Source organism: Procambarus clarkii, chromosome 66, assembly GCF_040958095.1.
Source record: "Procambarus clarkii isolate CNS0578487 chromosome 66, FALCON_Pclarkii_2.0, whole genome shotgun sequence".
Classification (NCBI taxonomy): Eukaryota; Metazoa; Arthropoda; class Malacostraca; order Decapoda; family Cambaridae; genus Procambarus; species Procambarus clarkii.
The window spans coordinates 21,412,954-21,434,009 of record NC_091215.1 but is presented as its reverse complement, the minus strand read 5'-3'; the positions used below and the strand labels follow the sequence as shown (position 1 = coordinate 21,434,009).

Below are 21,056 nucleotides of genomic sequence, written 5' to 3'. Positions count from 1 at the left end.
GTGAGACGCGGAGCACATGTTCATGCTCGCGCTGTCAACATTTGCACGAGTTTCGCCTTGATAGGTTAGGTTAAGATGTATATTGTACGGGTTTAAGACCCGTCATGAACCACAGCGTGGGAGACGATCAGGTTGATAGAAGGTAAACTAAATAATGGTAAACTGGTGACAGCGCTACACTCCAACACACAGTGAACCAGGCTAGGAGAGTACACATGTGCACGGTATCCACGATACCATGTCCGAGGCACAAGTGTTAGCATTCCATGAGATCGGTAGCAGAAAGACGGGTCCCAATAGTTTTCCCTCGATCTTTAAGCATATACTAGGCTAGTACATATAGGTGAGAACACACGAGAACAGAGATGCGAGACCGCTTGAACAAACTATCACTGAACTGTTCACTGAACTGGAAAGTGTTCTACGTCTGGACTTTCTCAGGTATCGTAGTATCTTATCTTGAGATGATTTCGGGGTTTAGTGTCCCCGCGGCCCGGTCCTCGACCAGACCTCCACCCCCAGGAAGCAGCCCGTGACAGCTGACTAACTCCCAAGTACCTATTTACTGCTAGGTAACAGGAGCATCAGGGTGAAAGAAACTCTGTCCATTGTTTCTCACCGGCATTGTTTGTTTAATTAGTACATAATTAAATAATTTTAGTTTGTTCATGCAGGTCGGTGTTCAAGCCCCGACCGTCCAAGTGGTTGGGCACCATTCCTTCCCCCCGTCCCATCCCAAATCCTTATCCTGGATAATTCCCAGGTATATAATCGTAGCTATATAATCGTAATGGCTTAGTGCTTTCCCTTGATAATTCCTTCCCCCTTGTTCATGGCATCTTTTAGTTTCTTTGTAATTGGTGAGTCGTTAGGGAAGACTGAGATGAAGGAGTGTACCGACTCGTGAGAGCAAGCCGTCACTTACCAACATTATGGACCTAATTGGAACCCTTCTGTGGCATATACACTAGTCTCCCCTCTCTCTCTCTCCCTCTCTCTCCCCTCCCCTCTCCCTCTCTCTCCCCTCCCCTCTCTCTCCCCTCCCCTCTCCCTCTCTCTCCCCTCTCTCTCTCCCCTCTCTCTCTCCCCTCTCTCTCTCCCCTCTCTCTCTCCCCTCTCTCTCTCCCCTCTCTCTCTCCCCCTCTCTCTCTCCCCTCTCTCTCTCCCCTCTCTCTCTCCCCTCTCTCTCTCCCCTCTCTCTCTCCCCCTCTCTCTCTCCCCCTCTCTCTCTCCCCCTCTCTCTCTCCCCCTCTCTCTCTCCCCCTCTCTCTCTCTCTCTCTCTCTCTCTCTCTCTCTCTCTCTCTCTCTCTCTCTCTCTCTCTCTCTCTCTCTCTCACCTGTTGCACGTTTCTCTCCGTTTACGTCAGCGAATACTACTGTTCCTACCTCTGACAACTTTTCCTCGTTTCATTTTCAATATTCATTAAAATCTTGTATGTCGTTACCATGTTCCCCCACTATTTCTCGTCTCCTTCAGTTCGATGAGATCCAGTCTCCTCAGTGTTTCCTCTCATCACAGGCCTAACATAGCTCAGGAACGAGCCTTAATGGCACATTTTCTAGTTTTTGCCTTAGTTTTTTTCGGATGAGATTTCCATGTATATTGAAGACCGGGGCGGCCACATGGTTAATAATTTACAGCATTGATTCAAACCCTCCAGGGGCCAGATTCACGAAGCAGTTACGCCAGCACTTACGAACCTGGGGCCAGATTCACGAAGCAGTTACGCCAGCACTTACGAACCTGGGGCCAGATTCACGAAGCAGTTACGCCAGCACTTACGAACCTGGGGCCAGCATTTACGAAGCAGTTACGCCAGCATTTACGAACCTGGGGCCAAATTCACGAAGCAGTTACGCCAGCATTTACGAACCTGGGACCAGATTCACGAAGCAGTTACGCCAGCATTTACGAACCTGGGGCCAAATTCAAGAAGCAGTTACGCAAGCACTTACGAACCTGTACATCTTTTCTCAATCATTGGCGGCTTTGTTTCCAATTATTAAACAGTTAATGAGCTCCGAAGCACCAGGAGGCTGTTTATAACAATAACAACAGTTGATTGGCAAGTTTTCATTATTGTCAACTGTTTAATGAATGTAACCAAAGCCGTCAAAGATTGAGGGAAAGATGTACACGTTCATAAGTACTTGCGTAACTGCTTCGTGAATCTGGCCCCAGCCTCGCCCGTGCCAAGATCAACATGTATCCCTGGAAACACAAATCGTAACAGTCCCTATTTTCCGCTTGTTACAACTTGTAATAAAGTTGTTACCACTTGGCTTAACGTGTTTATGACGTATTAGAACGTTGTTACAAATTACTATATTGGTTGTTATAACGGGTTAGGTGGTGTTAAAACTTGTTCGAACGTTGTACCAACGTCGTAGTTTCGGTGTGTGTTTGCTGGGATGTCACTCGGATTAGTTTTATCATCCGTACTTTAGGTTTCAAGTCAAGTAGGTTTCGAGACTCCGATATTGCAGGAAAACTGGCAACTTAAGTGTTTCCGCGGAGCAACGCTGCTTCAATGTAACCTTACCTTACCTTGAAGTGGTTTCGGGGCTTAGTGTCCCCGCGGCCCGGTCCTTGACCAGGCCTCCTACTTTTGCGAGTATATTTCAATGTTGGAAGTTTGAAGGCGGAGAGTTATTGTAGAGATACTGAACTGAAACTGTTGGAAGAGGAAATATATGATAAACGTTAAGACTAGACGCTATCCTAGTTGCTAGGACCCCTCCCTGCCCCCCTGCCACCCCCCCAGGACCCCTCCCTGACCCCCTGCCACCCCCCCAGGAGCCCTCCCTGCCCCCCTGCCACGCCCCAGGAGCCCTCCCTGCCCCCCTGCCACCCCCAGGAGCCCTCCCTGCCCCCTGCCAGCCCCCCAGGAGCCCTCCCTGCCCCCCCTGCCAGCCCCCAGGACCCCTCCCTGCCCCCCTGTCACCCCCCAGGAACCCTCCCTGCCCTCGGCCACCCCCCAGGAACCCTCCCTGCCCTCGGCCACCCCCCAGGTACCCTCCCTGCCCCCCTGCCACCCCACCAGAAACCCCCCCTGCCCTCGGCTAGCCCCCAGGACCCCTCCCTGCCCCCCTGCAACCCCCAGGAACCCTCTCTGCCCCCCTAGGAACCCTCCCTGCCCCCTGCCACCCCCCAGGAACCCTCCCTGCCCCCCTGCCACCCCCAGGAACTCTCCCTGCCCCCTGCCACCCCCAGGAGCACTCCCTGCCACCCCCAGGAGCCCTCCCTGCCCCCTGCCACCCCCCCAGGAATCCTCCCTGGCCCCCCTGCCACCCCCCCCCAGGAACTCTCCCTGCCCCCCCCTGTCACCCCCCAGGAACTCTCCCTGCCCCCCCTGTCACCCCCCAGGAACCCTCCCAGCCCCCTGCCACCCCCCAGGAAATCTCCCTGCCCCCCTGCCGCCCCCCAGAAACCCTCCCAGCCCCCCTGCAACCCCCTAAAAAAGTCTCCCTGCCCCCCTGCCATCCCCCAGGAACTCTCCCAGCCCCCCTGCAACCCCCCAGGAACTCTCCCTGCCCCCCTGCCATCCCCCAGGAACTCTCCCTGCCCCCCTGCCACCCCCTTGGAACTCTCCGTGCCCCCCTGCCATCCCCCAGGAACTCTCCCAGCCCCCCTGCAACCCCCCAGGAACTCTCCCTGCCCCCCTGCCATCCCCCAGGAACTCTCCCTGCCCCCCTGCCACCCCCTTGGAACTCTCCCTGCCCCCTGCCACCCCCCAGGAACTCTCCGTGCACCCCTGCCACCCCCCAGGAACTCTCCCTGCCCCCCTGCCACCCCCCAGGAACTCTCCCTGCCCCCCTGCCACCCCCCATGAACTCTCCCTGCCCCCCTGCCACCCCCCCCAGGAACTCTCCCTGCCCCCTGCCACCCCCCAGGAACTCTCCCTGCACCCCTGCCACCCCCCAGGAACTCTCCCTGCCCCCCTGCCACCACCCCCAGGAACTCTCCCTGCCCCCCTGCCACCCCACCCCCCAGGAACTCACCCTGCCCCCTTGCCACCCCCCCAGGAACTCTCCCTGCCCCCTTGCCACCCCCCCAGGAACTCTCCCAACCCCCTGCCACCCCCCCCAGGAACTCTCCCAACCCCCTGCCACCCCCCCCAGGAACTCTCCGTGCCCCCTTGCCCCCCCAGGACCCCTCCCTGCCCCCCTGCCACCCCCCAGGACCCCTCCCTGCCCCCCTGGCACCCCCCAGGACCCCTCCCTGCCCCCTGGCACCCCCCAGGACCCCTCCCTGCCCCCCCTGCCACCCCCCCAGGACCCCTCACTGCCCCCCTGGCACCCCCCCCAGGACCCCTCCCTGCCCCCTGCTACCCCACCAGGACCCCTCCCTGCCCCCCCTGCCACCCCCCCAGGAACCCTCCCTGCCCCCCCTGCCACCCCACCAGGATCCCTCCCTGCCCCCTGCCACCCCACCAGGACCCCTCCCTGCCCTCGGCCAGACCCCAGGAACCCTCCCTGTCCCCTGCCACCCCCCAGGAACCCTCCCTGCCCCCTGCCACCCCCCAGGAACCCTCCCTGCCCCCCTGCCACACCCCTGGACCCCTCTCTGCCCCCCTTGCCACCCTGCCACCCCCCTGGACGACCCCTCCCTGCCCCCTGCCACCCCCCAGGACCCCTCCCTGCCCCCTGCCACCTCCCAGGAATCCTCCCTGCCCCTGCCACCCCCCAGGACCCCTCCCTGCCCCCTGCCATCCCCCCAGGACCCCTCCCTGCCCCCTGCCACCCCCCAGGACCCCTCGCTGCCCCTTGCCACCCCCCCAGGAACCCTCCCTGCCCCCTGCCACCCCCCAGGACCCCTCCCTGCCCCCTGCCACCCCCCAGGAACCCTCCCTGCCCCCTGCCACCCCCCAGGACCCCTCCCTGCTCCCTGCCACCCCCCAGAAACCCTCCCTGCCCTCTGCCACCCCCCAGGACACCTCCCTGCCCCCTGCCACCCCCCAGGAACCCTCCCTGCCCCCTGCCACCCCCTAGGACCCCCCCCCTGCCCCCCAGCAGCACAGGGCTACGTACAGTGCCATTTGTCGCGGTGTGGTCTCCTGTAATGGGCTGTTAGCCATATTAGTCGAGGCTGACAGAGAGTAACTAGTCGGCGCGACGCACCAGCGGCTCGTTAGTGCCGCAAATGACCTGTGTCACGGAAGCTTTCATGTTGACACGCCCCCCTGCAACTTATGCACCCACCACCTAATTGCAAACGAGGGCAAAAACCCATTAAAACCCATTAGGGTTTAAAACACATGCACTGTCTGCAGTAAACCTATTACCAGTATTCACTGACCTCCACATGCTTCCTTCTGTGGGTGGGGTGAGGGCCTGACAGCTGAGTGGACAGCGCTCGGGATTTGTAGTCCTAAGGTTTCGGGTTCGATCCCCGGTGGAGGCGAAACAAACGGGCAGTTCTTTCACCCTGATGTGCCCGTTTACCTTGCAGTAAATATGTACCTGTGATTTAGACAGCTGCTATGGGCTGCTTTCTGGGGATGTGTAACAAAAAAGAGGCCTGGTCGAGGACCGGGCCGCGGGGACGCTAAGCCCCGAAATCATCTCAAGATAACCTCAAGAAGCCGTTTACAGACTCGAACACACACCTCGATCAAGCCTGAATCAGTAGTATGAAAAACATCGTTCAGAGGAGAAGTATCGCTCAGTAAAGGGGGAGCAGAGAGGATGTGTAGCTGAGTATGTCCAGGCTAGTGTGTGAAGGGTGGGAGTATGTCCAGGCTAGTGTGTGAAGGGTGGGAGTATGTCCAGGCTAGTGTGTGAAGGGTGGGAGTATGTCCAGGCTAGTGTGTGAAGGGTGGGAGTATGTCCAGGCTAGTGTGTGAAGGGTGGGAACACACTTGAGACTATCCTCAGTGACAATTCTCAAGTAGTTCTGACTACCCAGGAGCGTACGAACCTAGACAAACTCACCTAATCTATCAGGGTCAGTGTTCATTAGTCGGAGAATTTGTACAAATTGAGTCCGTTAAACTCCCCTGCAGCGCCTCAGTTTGGAGGCTGATGTTGACACCTTCTAAAGTGAAGCGCATTATGTGGCACAGGGCCACATGGCATGCTGTGGCACAGGGCCACATGGCATGCTGTGGCACAGGGCCACATGGCATGCTGTGGCACAGGGCCACATGGCATGCTGTGGCACAGGGCCACATGGCATGCTGTGGCACAGGGCCACATGGCATGCTGTGGCACAGGGCCACATGGCATGCTGTGGCACAGGGCCACATGGCATGCTGTGGCACAGGGCCACATGGCATGCTGTGGCACAGGGCCACATGGCATGCTGTGGCACAGGGCCACACGACAGTGCCACACAACGCCCCAGTAAACATTTCCCTCATCACCCTCACTTAAAAGCTCTATGCCAGGAAACAACACAATTTAAGGTTTATTCATTCATTTTAGCAGTAAATATGATTCTTCGACTTAAGAAGTTCTTGAACATTCGAGAACCTTGTCCGTACGTGTGAGGTGATTGGGTGGGCTGCTGCCTAGAGTGATATTACGTGGCGCGTTCTGATTAGTCCTCATATCAGAGATAAGTTGTATCAGCCAATAAGAAATGAAGAGGATGTCACTCCTCGAGAGATTAGCATTGACTTCGGGCGGGTCAATGACTTGACTGAGGGCGACCTTGACGGACGGCCGGTCAAGGGCCAGTGGTTTGTTGACCACCTTGATCATGGCCTGCAAACTCGAACCCCACATTGAGACGACTGTCAAGAAGTCACTGTGTCAAGGAGTCACAGTGTCAAGGAGTCACAGTGTCAAGGAGTCACAGTGTCAAGGAGTCACAGTGTCAAGGAGTCACAGTGTCAAGGAGTCACAGTGTCAAGGAGTCACAGTGTCAAGGAGTCACAGTGTCAAGGAGTCACAGTGTCAAGGAGTCACAGTGTCAAGGAGTCACAGTGTCAAGGAGTCACAGTGTCAAGGAGTCACAGTGTCAAGGAGTCACAGTGTCAAGGAGTCACAGTGTCAAGGAGTCACAGTGTCAAGGAGTCACAGTGTCAAGAAGTCACTGTGTCAAGAAGTCACTGTGTCAAGAAGTCAATGTGTCAAGAAGTCACTGTGTTAAGAAGTCACTGTGTTAAGAAGTCACTGTGTCAAGAAGTCACTGTGTCAAGAAGTCACTGTGTCAAGAAGTCACTGTGTCAAGAAGTCACTGTGTTAAGAAGTCACTGTGTTAAGGAGTCACAGTGTCAAGAAGTCACTGTGTCAAGAAGTCAATGTGTCAAGAAGTCAATGTGTAAAGAAGTCACTGTGTTAAGAAGTCACTGTGTCAAGAAGTCACTGTGTCAAGAAGTCAATGTGTCAATAAGTCACTGTGTTAAGAAGTCACTGTGTTAAGAAGTCACTGTGTCAAGAACAATCGCTGTCAAGAAGTCACTGTGTCACTGTGAGAAAACGGGGGACAAGTCCGGAGCTGGTTTGCCGATATTCGGAGGTCAAGGAACCGGAACCGATGGCCACGGAGCTGGTAAGCAGGGAAGGGAAGGATTGGGTGAGGATGTAGGAACACTTGAGCAGGGATTGGGCTCAAGGGGTAAGGTGGGGGAGGCCCAGCCACTTTGGATGTTAAGAGTCTGAATGATCAAGTCTGGAGATGACGATCAACTAGCAACTTGTCGCAAGTGGTCGGATGAGGAGATTTTTTAGTTCACCATGAACGACCTGCCGACCCGCTGGTCCCGGGCTCGAATCCGGGACCTCAGGACTACGAATCTCGAGCGCTGTCCACTCAGCCGTCATGCCACCCTTACTGTAACTCACTGTCGCTCTCAGTTTATCCCCAAGCGAAGGGAAGCTTAAATAAACAGATTTGAAAACCGTGAAAAGCTTCCTTCAGATATGTGTCTGGCAGAGTAATATTGGATAATACGACTGTAGCCTCGGACCCCCACCACAAATCCTGCCTGCTCTTCCGGCAACTGTCGCTCCAGTTTACATTCTCTCTCTCATCGCATGCTGTGTGAGAGAAGAGAGAGAAGAGAGAGAAGAGAAGAGAGAGAAGAGAGAGAGAGAGAGAGAGAGAGAGAGAGAGAGAGAGAGAGAGAGAGAGAGAGAGAGAGAGAGAGAGAGAGAGAGAGAGAGAGAGAGAGAGAGAGAGAGAGAGAGAGAGAGAGAGAGAGAGAGAGAGAGAGAGAGAGAGAGAGAGAGAGAGAGAGAGAGAGAGGAGAGAGAGAGAGAGAGAGAGAGAGAGAGAGAGAGAGAGAGGAGAGAGAGAGAGAGAGAGAGAGAGAGAGAGAGAGAGAGAGAGAGAGAGAGAGAGAGAGAGAGAGAGAGAGAGAGAGAGAGAGAGAGAGAGAGAGAGAGAGAGAGAGAGAGAGAGAGAGAGAGAGAGAGAGAGAGAGAGAGAGAGAGAGAGAGAGAGAGAGAGAGAGAGAGAGAGAGAGAGAGAGAGAGAGAGAGAGAGAGAGAGAGAGAGAGAGAGAGAGAGAGAGAGAGAGAGAGAGAGAGAGAGAGAGAGAGAGAGAGAGAGAGAGAGAGAGAGAGAGAGAGAGAGAGAGAGAGAGAGAGAGAGAGAGAGAGAGAGAGAGAGAGAGAGAGAGAGAGAGAGACTGAGTCCGTACATGTCTCTCTCGCGTCCCAGGGAAATACGTACTAAACACAAGACTAAATACGTACTAACTATAATAAATACAAGAGAATATACTCCGCTGGAGTGTAAACAAGGAAAAAATAATGTCCAATCTTCCTAGTTGAATGTTGACGAGCGACGAGCAGCCAGGAACATCCTCAGGTACTTCTTGTTTCTCTCTTGTCTAGTTTTTTGTGGGGCAACACTGCCAATGTTGTGATGTATTGGTGTCCCCAGTAAAGGTGTATCGTAATAAAAGCAAAGACGTCAATGCCAGAAAAGAAAGAGCATTCAATAAATATATCACAACACAAAATTAACACAACACAAAACAGCACAACACAAAATTAACACAACACAAAACAGCACAACACAAAATTAACACAAACGTAACAGCACTACATAAAAACATCAGAGACCACTGAAGTGTGTGTTCCAAGAGGCAGGAGATGAGTGTGAAGAGCACCACAACAGCAGGAGATGAGTGTGAAGAGCACCACAACAGCAGGAGATGAGTGTGAAGAGCACCACAACAGCAGGAGATGAGTGTGAAGAGCACCACAACAGCAGGAGATGAGTGTGAAGATCACCACAACAGCAGGAGATGAGTGTGGAGATCACCACAACAGCAGGAGATGAGTGTGGAGAGCACCACAACAGCAGGAGATGAGTGTGAAGATCACCACAACAGCAGGAGATGAGTGTGGAGATCACCACAACAGCAGGAGATGAGTGTGAAGAGCACCACAACAGCAGGAGATGAGTGTGAAGATCACCACAACAGCAGGAGATGAGTGTGGAGATCACCACAACAGCATTAGATGAGTGTGAAGATCACCACAACAGCAGGAGATGAGAGTGAAGAGCACCACAACAGCAGGAGATGAGAGTGAAGATCACCACAACAGCAGGAGATGAGAGTGAAGAGCACCACAACAGCAGGAGATGAGAGTGAAGATCACCACAACAGCAGGAGATGAGAGTGAAGAGCACCACAACAGCAGGAGATGAGAGTGAAGATCACCACAACAGCAGGAGATGAGAGTGAAGAGCACCACAACAGCAGGAGATGAGAGTGAAGATCACCACAACAGCAGGAGCTGAGAGTGAAGATCACCACAACAACAACTAGCGTGTACCTGGGAGCGTAACAGTCCAATTCAAGCCTCAAAGTGCATTACGTCTCCAGGAAACCACTTTAACCCCTGGTGGTGCGGACCACAAACAACAGCCACCTCCTCACCACCCCGCCAAACACCCTCTTAAGAACGTGATTGAATTCCTCGGTCGAGCAGATGCCGGGAGGACGGCCGGAGCTCGGAACGAGAGGTCGAGCCCCGTAAGGCTGTGGTGTGGGATAAGGAAATGTTCCTGCTGGCGTTCGGGATGTGTTATTGCCTCCTGCTGGCGCTCGGGATGTGTTATTGCCTCCTGCTGGCGCTCGGGATGTGTTATTGCCTCCTGCTGGCGCTCGGGATGTGTTATTGCCTCCTGCTGGCGCTCGGGATGTGTTATTGCCTCCTGCTGGCGCTCGGGATGTGTTATTGCCTCCTGCTGGCGCTCGGGATGTGTTATTGCCTCCTGCTGGTGCTCGGGATGTGTTCCTGCCTCCTGCTGGCGCTCGGGATGTGTTTCTGCCTCCTGCTGGCGCTCGGGATGTGTTATTGCCTCCTGCTGGCGCTCGGGATGTGTTATTGCCTCCTGCTGGCGCTCGGGATGTGTTATTGCCTCCTGCTGGCGCTCGGGATGTGTTCCTGCCTCTTGCTGGTGCTCGGGATGTGTTTCTGCCTCCTGCTGGCGCTCGGGATGTGTTATTGCCTCCTGCTGGCGCTCGGGATGTGTTATTGCCTCCTGCTGGTGCTCGGGATGTGTTATTGCCTCCTGCTGGCGCTCGGGATGTGTTCCTGCCTCCTGCTGGTGCTCGGGATGTGTTCCTGCCTCTTGCTGGTGCTCGGGATGTGTTTCTGCCTCCTTCTGGCGCTCGGGATGTGTTCCTGCCTCCTGCTGGCGCTCGGGATGTGTTCCTCATCCTGGAAACACGAATATGGTGTTCCTCTCTTATGACCCCAAGTATTAACCTGGTTCCTAACTATACAATTTGTCCAACTTGTGCTCTTAACATTATAGAATTATTTTGGTTTTGTATTAATACTAAACCTGACCCCTGGGCCCTTACCTTGAGGTTACCTTGAGGTGATTCCGGGGCTTAGCGACCCCACGGCCCGGTTGTCGACCAGGCTTCCTTGTTGTTTGCAACCTGTCCTCTTAAAAATAACGTCGCTTTTGGCCGTTTGCCCGTATGGCCGAAAGTGGACGTAATTTGAAAATGAAAAAAAAATGAAAATAAATTTTGGATTTTTTTTTTCAACAGCTGTAAGTTAAGGGTCCTCTGATAGGTTAGGTGGGCAGGAAATTCTCATAAGTTTCAAATCGTTATGAAAAACGTGAATTGAAAGTTGCCTGTTCTAGCTTACCGAGTAAGCCGGACGACTCAAACAGAAAACGGAACAGTACGTCACTTTTGTGAGTCGATTTCATTTCAAATTACGTCCAAATTTGGCCATAGTGCGCATACGAGCCAAGAGTGACGTTATTTTTAAGAGCTGAACTGGTCAACCAGGCTGTTGGTCAACTTGTGGTCACTCTCACTTGTGTAGGTGTGGCTTTTATTTACTAAAGGTCGGCCGTCTGGCGCCTCAAATATCCCGTCTTGATATTGATAAACTAAACACATTTATGGTGTTATATGTACTCACCTAGTTGTGCTTGCGGGGGTTGAGCTTTGGCTCTTTGGTGCCGCCTCTCAACTGTCAATCAAATGATGTACAGATTCCTGAGCCTACTGGGATCTATCAGCCTCCACCACATCACTGTCTAATGAATTCCATTTGTTAACTACTCTGACCCTGAAAAGGTTCTTCCAAATATCCCTGTGGCTCATTTGGGTACTCAGTACCCACATGTGTCCCCTTGTGCGCGTAACACCCGTCTTAAACAGTTTATCCATTTCTACCCTGCCAATTCCTCTGAGAATTTTGTAGGAAGTGATCATGCCTCCCCGAGCTCTCCTGACCTCCGGGAGACAGGAGATACAGACACACGTAGGGGGGGGGGGGGGGAGAATGTGGGAGAGAGAAGAGCCGTGGGCGCTCCATCTCAGGAGGCCCTCAACATGGTGTGGGTAATAAATAAAATTTATATAAAATTGTTTTTGTTTTTCGTGCCACACTGCGTTTTCTTTTCTTCAATCTGTCAACCCCTTCACTCTTACCCTCCCCCCCCCCGGCCACCACTCCTGCCGTCAAGGTCTCCCTCCGTCAAGGTTCCCCCCCTCCGTCAAGATCCCCCCCCCTTCCGTCAAGGACTCCCCCCCCCCCCCCTCCGTCAAGGTCTCCCCCCCGCCGTCAAAGTCCCCCCCCCCCCGTCATGGTCCTCCCCCCCTCCGTCAAGGTCTCCTGGACAAACAACTCCAACTTGGCTAATTCTGTTGACCAAGCGACCGCTGTGTTTGTCTCTGGGTCATCCATCGCTGACCCTAGTCTGATATTGACCTGACCTGTCCACCACTACCATAACCACACCCACCACAGGGCAATCCCCACCACCATTACTACTACCCAAACAACCACCACCATCTGGAATGATCTACCACCATCACAATCACCACCATTTTGATCAGCGTCACACACACCTACAAGAGTCAGTGTGTGTGTGTGTGTGTGTGTGTGTGTGTGTGTGTGTGTGTGTGTGTGTGTGTGTGTGTGTGTGTGTGTGTGTGTGGACAGTCATGTCGTCACGCCTGGTGTGTGTAGACGCAAACATGAGAGGCAGGCAGCGGTGCAGCACCACACGCAGGGAAGCTCACTACTGTCAAACACATGTAGAGGTGTTCTGCTCCTCGGTGTTCACCACCAATACCTTAAAACCACCTGGTTAGTAATGGGGCGAGCTGGGCACTGTCCTGGCCAGCTGACTCGTCACTGAAGCCCAATATGAGACCCACCACCATTCTGAAGCCTCTCGCCCAAACTAAAGTTTGAGTACGGGCCACCATCCCTGGTGAAGCTTGACTTAACAAAGGACCCCGCTGCTAAACACTCCCGCTCGTCGGTAAGAATTTCTCGTAAAAGACAAATTCGAGTGTTTGACACTGTCCACGACCAGTTCTCAGGTCGTCTGTGGTAGTCTGCAACAGGTTATATACGGTGTCTGGAGACACAGCACCTGGATTACTTGTGATTACCTGTGCTTGTGATTACTTGTGATTACTTGTGATTACCTGTGCTTGTGATTACTTGTGATTACCTGTGCTTGTGATTACTTGTGATTACCTTTACTTGTGATTACTTGTGCTTGTGATTACTTGTGATTACTTGTGATTACCTGTGCTTGTGATTACTTGTGATTACCTGTGCTTGTGATTACTTGTGATTACCTGTGCTTGTGATTACTTGTGATTACCTGTGCTTGTGATTACTTGTGATTACCTGTGCTTGTGATTACTTGTGATTACTTGTGATTACCTGTGCTTGTGATTACTTGTGATTACCTGTGCTTGTGATTACTTGTGATTACTTGTGATTACCTGTGCTTGTGATTACTTGTGATTACCTGTGCTTGTGATTACTTGTGATTACCTGTGCTTGTGATTACTTGTGATTACCTGTGCTTGTGATTACTTGTGATTACTTGTGCTTGTGATTACTTGTGATTACTTGTGATTACCTGTGCTTGTGATTACTTGTGATTACCTGTGCTTGTGATTACTTGTGATTACTTGTGCGCCTGGATTACTGCATCTTCCATGCCACGAAGGCAACCAGGCAGGCAGGTGCAAATAGTAATAAATAGCCATGCTTTCTTTTATATATATATGTTATATAAATGCATGTCGTACCTAGTAGCCAGAATGCACTTCTCCGCCTACTATGCAAGGCCCGATTTGCCTAATAGGCCGAGTGATTTTCTTTATTTTCAATAAACTGTTTCCAATTGGTTTATTTTAAATATAATTATTATATTAAGAATATAAATTATTGATTTAGTTATGTTAGTTTAGGTTAGGTTAAGATAGGTTAGGTTAGGTAGGGTAGGTTCGGTCATGTATCTACGTTAGTTGTAACTCAAATTTAACAAAATTAACTCATACATAATCAAACGGATAGCTTTATCATTTAATAAAAAAAAATTGAAAAATATAGAAATTCAGGAAAACTTGGCTTATTACGCAAATCGGGCCTTGCATAGTAGGCCAAGAACAGCATTCTGGCTACTAGGTACAACAAGCATACATAAGCACACAAAAAAATCACTAACGTGATGTATGAATGAGAAAACCAGGAGCCGTGGGGAGGATTCGAACCTGCACACTGGGTACTGCCAACCACACGCCTTACACCACTACAAAACGACAAGGTAAAAGCATGACAAAAAGGGATTCAACTGAAACCTCAAAAGGGTTCTGACCATCAGGCTTTCTTGTATTTACGTTCAGCTGGAGCAGTTTACAAGTCAACTTCCAGGTCATTTACAAACGAGACAGGTGAGGTTGTTAGTGGTAGGCTTGTTAGGCACACTGTGGCATTCCAGTGATTGTAGTAATATAATATACACATAATATACACGTGGAAGGTACTGGAAGGCCAGGTCCCTAATCTACACAGTAAAATAACAACATACTGGAGTGAACGATATGGAAGAAAATGCAGAATAGAACCAGTGAAGAGCAGAGGTGCCATAGGCACAATCAGAGAACACTGTATAAACATCAGAGGTCCGCGGTTGTTTAACATCCTCCCAGCGAGTATAAGAAATATTGCCGGAACAACCGTGGACATCTTCAAGAGAAAACTAGATAATTTTCTCCAAGAAGTGCCGGACCAACCGGGCTGTGGTTGGTATGGGCCAGCGGGCCGCTCCAAGAAACAGCCTGTTGGACCAAGCTCTCATAAGTCAGAGTAGTAGAACAACTCCCAGAACCCCGTCAAGCAGGTATCATGCTGGTAGCTCGTATTTAGGCTCGTGACCTGGTAGCTCACGAGCCTAAATAGCACCGGGAGGCTTCATAACTTCCACATGAGAAGTAATGGGGGGAGGGCCATGCAATGCAAATTTCTTTACACTATAGAAACTACCATTTCGAGATGCCATGACCCCCCCCCCCCATCACACAAGAGAGGAGGGAGGGAGGCCTAATCAAGGATCAAGCAGCCTGTACAACCCCAAGACCTCGTCCTCAATGTTAACCTGCTCTATAATCAACATTTTCTCACATAAATTATTATTCTATATTACCGTTACTTGTATAGGTAGACCTACGGTAGGTAAAGTCAGATGGTTTGGTTTGCTGTCACTTGTATCCTATAGACAAAGGAGAGTCGAACCCATGGAGTAAAACACACTTCGAACCGTGACAGAAATAACTTATGGAATCAATTAATAAATGCCATTTAATATATAGCAATGAAGGGTATTGATTATCTGGGAAGACGTAACCATTCACCACACCGCGAGGAACATAATAGGATTTTGTTTATCTTTATTTAATTAAATACAATATAAATCATATATACATAAATTTTACAAGGCTATATATATATACTACATTACATATACAGTAGTATAATTATCAGTAAACTAACGTTCATTATCACAGAACATGAACTTTAAACCCTTAAATGTTATATGTTATCAGCTATTATACAGCCACACATTCACGACGAGGGCCTTGAGCTCCCGAGAAACATTCCCCCCCCCGTATATAATGTGTATATAATGTGTATATAATGTATATATAATACCACTTAGGCAAAGTTTCTTTCACCCTGAATACCCCTGTTACCTAGCAGTAAATAGGTACCTGGGAGTTAGTCAGCTGTCACGGGCTGCTTCCTGGGGGTGGAGGCCTGGTCGAGGACCGGGCCGCGGGGACACTAAAGCCCCGAAATCATCTCAAGATAACCTCAAGATACACCAATGGCTTAATTCTGCCTAAAACAAGACCCCTAACTACATCATACAAGCCCTAAGATTACTTTGTGTAGCCTCCGGGGGATCAACAGCCCCGCGGCCCGGTCTCCAACCAGGCCTGCCTGCCAAAAGGACCAGGGGAAAATGTATATAGTCCAATTCCCCCCCCCCTACCACAGACGAGGCCGTTCACTTATATAATGCTAGCCAGCACATACAGATTTTCTTCTGGCCTTCGCGGATAGGGTTAGAGATCTGTCATCAGTATCGTGCAAATCGATATTTTAGCACTCGCCCACATGTGTTGGAAGTGCTTTTGCAATTTACACATTGTCGTCCGCCGTAAACAAACAATGGTTAAGAGATCTGTTTGACAACATATTGTGTCGTGTGAGCACTCAAACACAGAGAGTAATCAGGGTACATTTACAATGCTAACCATAATGTGTGTCTGTGCTACATAGACACACACACGCAACAGTAATATCGTTATTGACTACTCAACCACAAAGTGGTCGGAGTACTTTTACAATACTAACCCCTATACAGTACATACATGTCTGTCTGTCCTAAGATAGAAATGGTTCGAGATATGTTCTCTTACATACAGTACAGTTGGCCATTGACTACTCACCCACAAAATGTGATTAATGTTCCTTTACAAAGATGAAATGTGAAGTCTACCCAGCTACAATGGACTACTCTAGAGGGCTTCTTATTCTTAATCTTGACACTACAAAGCTTATACATTAATCTCACACATGTCATTTAGTTAATAGAAGAGACACATGGGTACCGTGAAAGGATTTTTTATAAGTATTCTATCATTTGTAATACGATGGTTTGCCATTTCATGCATCGTGAGTTTAGATTGATTTCTAAATGGCTCATTTGTTTACAGTCTCAGATGTAATGGTCTAGCGTGTGTCCCTGTCTTAGTCCACACACTTTACACTTTACTTCATCTAGATCCTTATACAAGCCAGAGGTACCTGCAGTCAAGTATTCGAGGTGTGACAATGCCTGTCACTGTCACTCATTTGTTTACTAGCCCCGACTGTTTAATTGTTTACTTTATTTGTTTGACACATCTCATTGTCCTAAACAAAGGATCTGCTACTACCTGTTTGCACTACTTTATTTTCTTCACACTCATCTACGAGTTCTCGACTAATAACACTTTTAAGGGTTCTACTGGATAGCTTAAGATTACGTTCAGCTGTGTCCTTATTTACGGCAAGCTTTGCAAGGGCATCAACTTATCATGTTCCTGCAGTCCACTGTGAGAGGGGATCTACAACATATATGATACCTGGTTGATACCTGGTTGATGGGGTTCTGGGGGTTCTTCTACTCCCCAAGCCCGGCCCGAGGTCAGGCTTGACTTCTGAGAGTTTGGTCCACCAGGCTGTTGCTTGGAGCGGCCCGCAGGCCCACATATCCACCACGGCCCGGTTGGTCCGGCACTCCTTGGAGAAAACAATCTAGTTTTCTCTTGAAGATGTCCACGGTTGTTCCGGCAATATTTCTTATGCTCGCTGGGAGGACGTTGAACAACCGTGGACCTCTGATGTTTATACAGTGTTCTCTGATTGTGCCTATGGCACCCCTGCACCCCTTCTTCACTGGTTCTATTCTGCATTTTCTTCCATATCGTTCACTCCAGTACGTTGTTATTTTACTGTGTAGATTTGAAACCTGGCACTCCAGTATTTTCCAGGTATATATTATTTAATACCTCTCTCGTCTTCTTTTTAGCAAGTACATTTGGAGAACTTTGAGACGATCCCAATAACTTAGGTGCTTTATCGCGTCAAATATGTCCATGTTCTTAGTATTTCCTCTATTTCAGCAACCTCTCCTGCTCTGAAGGGGGAAGTGAGTACTGAGCAGTACTCGAGACGGGACAACACAAGTGACTTGAAGAGTACAACCATTGTGATGGGATCCCTGGATTTAAAAGTTCTTGTAATCCATCCGATCATTTTTCTGGCTGTCGCAATATTTGCTTGGTTATGCTCCCTAAACGTAAGGTCGTCAGACAGCATTATTCCCAAATCCTTTACAAGCTGTTTTCCTACTATGGGCAGATTTGATTGAGTTTTTTGTACCCTGTATTATGTTTCAGCTCCTCATTTTTACCGTTCCTGAATACCAGGAATTTATCACTGTTAAACCAACTTGTTATTTTCTGCTGCCTAATCGAAAACTTTATTAATATCTGCTTGTAGTTTTTCAATGTCTTCAACAGAGGTAATTTTCATGCTGATTTTTGTGTCATCTGCAAAGGATGATACGAAGTATTTGAGTCTATATCTGATATAAGAACAAGGAAAAGCAGCGGTGCAAGGACTGTACACTGAGGTACAGAGCTTTTAACTGCGCTTGGACCAGATTTTATATGTTAGACTGTTACTCTTTGTGTTCTGTTCAACAGAAAACTGAGTATTCAGCGTCCTACTTTACCAGTTATTCCCACTGACCTCATTTTGTGTGCTATCACTCCATGGTCACATTTATCGAATGCCTTTGCAAAATCCGTGTATACGACATCTGAATTCTGTTTTTCTTCTAATGCCTCAATGCTTTTTGTCATAGTGGTCAAGTAGCTGTGAGAGGCATGATCTTCCTGCTAAATGCATATTGGCCTGGGATGTGAAGGTCATTGGTCTCTATGAAACTAGTGACCTAACTCCTGATCACTCTCTCAAAAACGTTTATTATGTGGGATGTTAGTGCAACTGGTCTATAATTCTTTGCCAATGCTTTGCTCCCTCCCATGTGTAGAGGGGCAATGTCTGCTGCTTTAAGCGCATCTGGTATCTACCCCGTGTCCAAGCTCTTCCTCCACACTATACTGAGTGCCTGCGCTAATGGCACCTTGCATTTCTTTATAAAAATTTAATTCCACGAGCTTGACCCCGGGGTTGAGTGCATGGGCATGTTGTCTGTTCCCCTTGCAAAATATGCCACGGTCGTGTTGATATCAGTTATATTTACAGGGGGTTGGATATCACGCATAAATAAGTTGTCCGCATCTTCCACTTTCATGCTGTTTATTGAACATGTCCTCATACTGCTTTAAGATTTCACTAATTTCTTTGTTCTCAGTGTATGAACGTTCACCTGTACGAATAGGTCCAATACTGGCAGTGGTTTTTGCTTTTGATTTCTTATATGTGAAGAAATATTTTAGGGTTTTCTTTAATTCTTGAATTGCTTTCTGTTCTAGTTGCCTTTCTTCAAACTGATATGAAAGCTTCAGTCTATTGGATTTCTTCAATCTCCCTGTTTAAATTATATCATCTTTGTATGGATAGTTGTGACTGCTTAAGCATTTCCGTTATTTTTTCCTTCTTTTGATGTGTCGTCTGGGTTCTCTTTCTACACTGGACCTCTTTCTGGCTTTCCTCAAAGGAACATGTTTCAGACAGACTTGATATGCTTCAGAAGTCAGTTTTTCTATTCCTTGTGTAGGATTTTTATTACTTAGAACAGTTTCCCATTGAATGTTGGCCCATTATGCTTGATGAAGCGTGGTACAGGGCTGTTCTTGACCCCCATGACCTCTTACGGTAATTGGTTTCCGCACCACATAATCCATCTTCCCTTCTACATAAATGGATCATCTTCGCTACGTCAAGAGCAACCCCTCACTTCAATTACTTCTTCCCCTCTGGTTGTCAAGCCGCTGTAAACACACTTTGTTCTCCCCTCATCGAGTCCTAGATTACAACGACAAGTATAAAGAAGGATTAACATGTCCGCACTGACCTACTGGTCTAGTGACGGAACCATCTCTTCCGTTAAGGACTATTAATCATCGTCTTGAAGGGACACATTAAAGGAGTGAGGATAAAGGAAGTGAACAGCGCTGCTGAGGAATGACAAACAAAAGGTTAAGACGCCACGTTCTTCGACGTGTAATTCTCTGGAATATTTATGTATGTGCTCAACACCTAAGATCACACCGCCACCTGCTGCTGCTGCTGCTGCTGGTGCTGCTGCTGCTGCTGCTGCTGCTGCTGCTGCTAGTGCTGCTGCTGCTGCTGCTAGTGCTGCTGCTGCTGCTGCTTCACGGCACCTTGGGTGTTGATCTTGGGCGTCACCAAGCTTCATGCCTTGGCCCCACAGGTCCCAGCGTGAAGCTTGGCCCCCACAGGTCCCAGCGTGAAGCTTGGCCCCCCACAGGTCCCAGCGTGAAGCTTGGCCCCCACAGGTCCCAGCGTGAAGCTTGGCCCCCACAGGTCCCACGAATCACGTACTGGAACTCCTCGTCATGTCCGTAAAAATATTTTCACATGGAATAAACACATTTTCCGTCCTCCTCCGAGAATGACAACAATGTACGTATGAAAATTACACCAATGACCGACACGAGAACTATCATCACTCAACAAAACCTTCCAAATGAACAATACAACAGGACCTTTATCTGTGATCAATTCCAAATGCTTCTGTACGGAAAACAAAATTTAAACCTTAAGAAAAAGGCCAGGCCAGAGAACTGTGATCTCCTCATAGTAAGGCCAGGCCAAGTGAGATCCCTTGCAAGACCTCTTGCAAGACCTCTTGCAAGACCTCTTGCAAGACCTCTTGCAAGACCTCTTTCAAGACCTCTTGCAACAACAATAAGACAAAACTCGTACCGTTTAGAGCGCTTAACATGAAAATTGCAGAGGCCAGGAAAATGACGGGCTGGATAATGAGAACTTTCATGATCGGGGAATGCCACATTAGCACCATCGGCATTTAATGCAAATATGCAATTAAGTTGTGGAAACATTGGAGAGACGCCTGTCTGTAGGACGCCTGTCTGTAGGACGCCTGTCTGTAGGACGCCTGTCTGAAGGACGCCTGTCTGTAGGACGCCTGTCTGTAGGACGCCTGTCTGTAGGACGCTTGTCTGTAGGACGCCTGTCTGTAGGACGCCTGTCTGAAGGACGCCTGTCTGGAGGTCGACTGTCACAAGGACGCCTGTCACAAGGACGCCTGTCACAAGGTCGCCTGTCTGTAGGACGCCTGTCTGTAGGACGCCTGTCTGTAGGACGCTTGTCTGTAGGTCGCCTGTCTGAAGGACGCCTGTCTGTAGGACGCCTGTCTGTAGGACGCCTGTCTGTAGGACGCCTGTCTGAAGGACGCCTGTCTGTAGGTCGCCTGTCTCAAGGACGCCTGTCTCAAGGACGCCTGTCTCAAGGACGCCTGTCTCAAGGACGCCTGTCTCAAGGACGCCTGTCTCAAGGACGCCTGTCTCAAGGACGACTGTCACAAGGACGACTGTCACAAGGACGACTGTCACAAGGACGACTGTCACAAGGACGACTGTCTCAAGGACGCCTGTCTCAAGGACGCCTGTCAGAAGGACGCCTGTCACAAGGACGACTGTCACAAGGACGACTGTCACAAGGACGACTGTCACAAGGACGCCTGTCACAAGGACGCCTGTCACAAGGACGCCTGTCACAAGGACGACTGTCACAAGGTCGC

General features: G+C 49.8%; 2 protein-coding genes across 5 annotated transcripts in view; both read right to left on the bottom strand.

Moving 5' to 3' along the window:
* Positions 1–21,056, bottom strand: part of LOC123769351 (potassium voltage-gated channel subfamily KQT member 1) — an 874,235-nt gene that overhangs the window by 520,004 nt on the left and 333,175 nt on the right. The gene's annotated exons all lie outside the window — the stretch shown is intronic.
* On the bottom strand, positions 9,840–19,173 carry LOC123769349 (involucrin-like). Its single transcript, XM_045760459.2, has 2 exons — positions 19,144–19,173; positions 9,840–10,604 (listed from the first exon to the last, which is right to left on the bottom strand). The coding sequence occupies exons 1-2, from the start codon at positions 19,171–19,173 to the stop codon at positions 9,840–9,842; spliced, it is 795 nt and encodes a 264-aa protein (XP_045616415.2).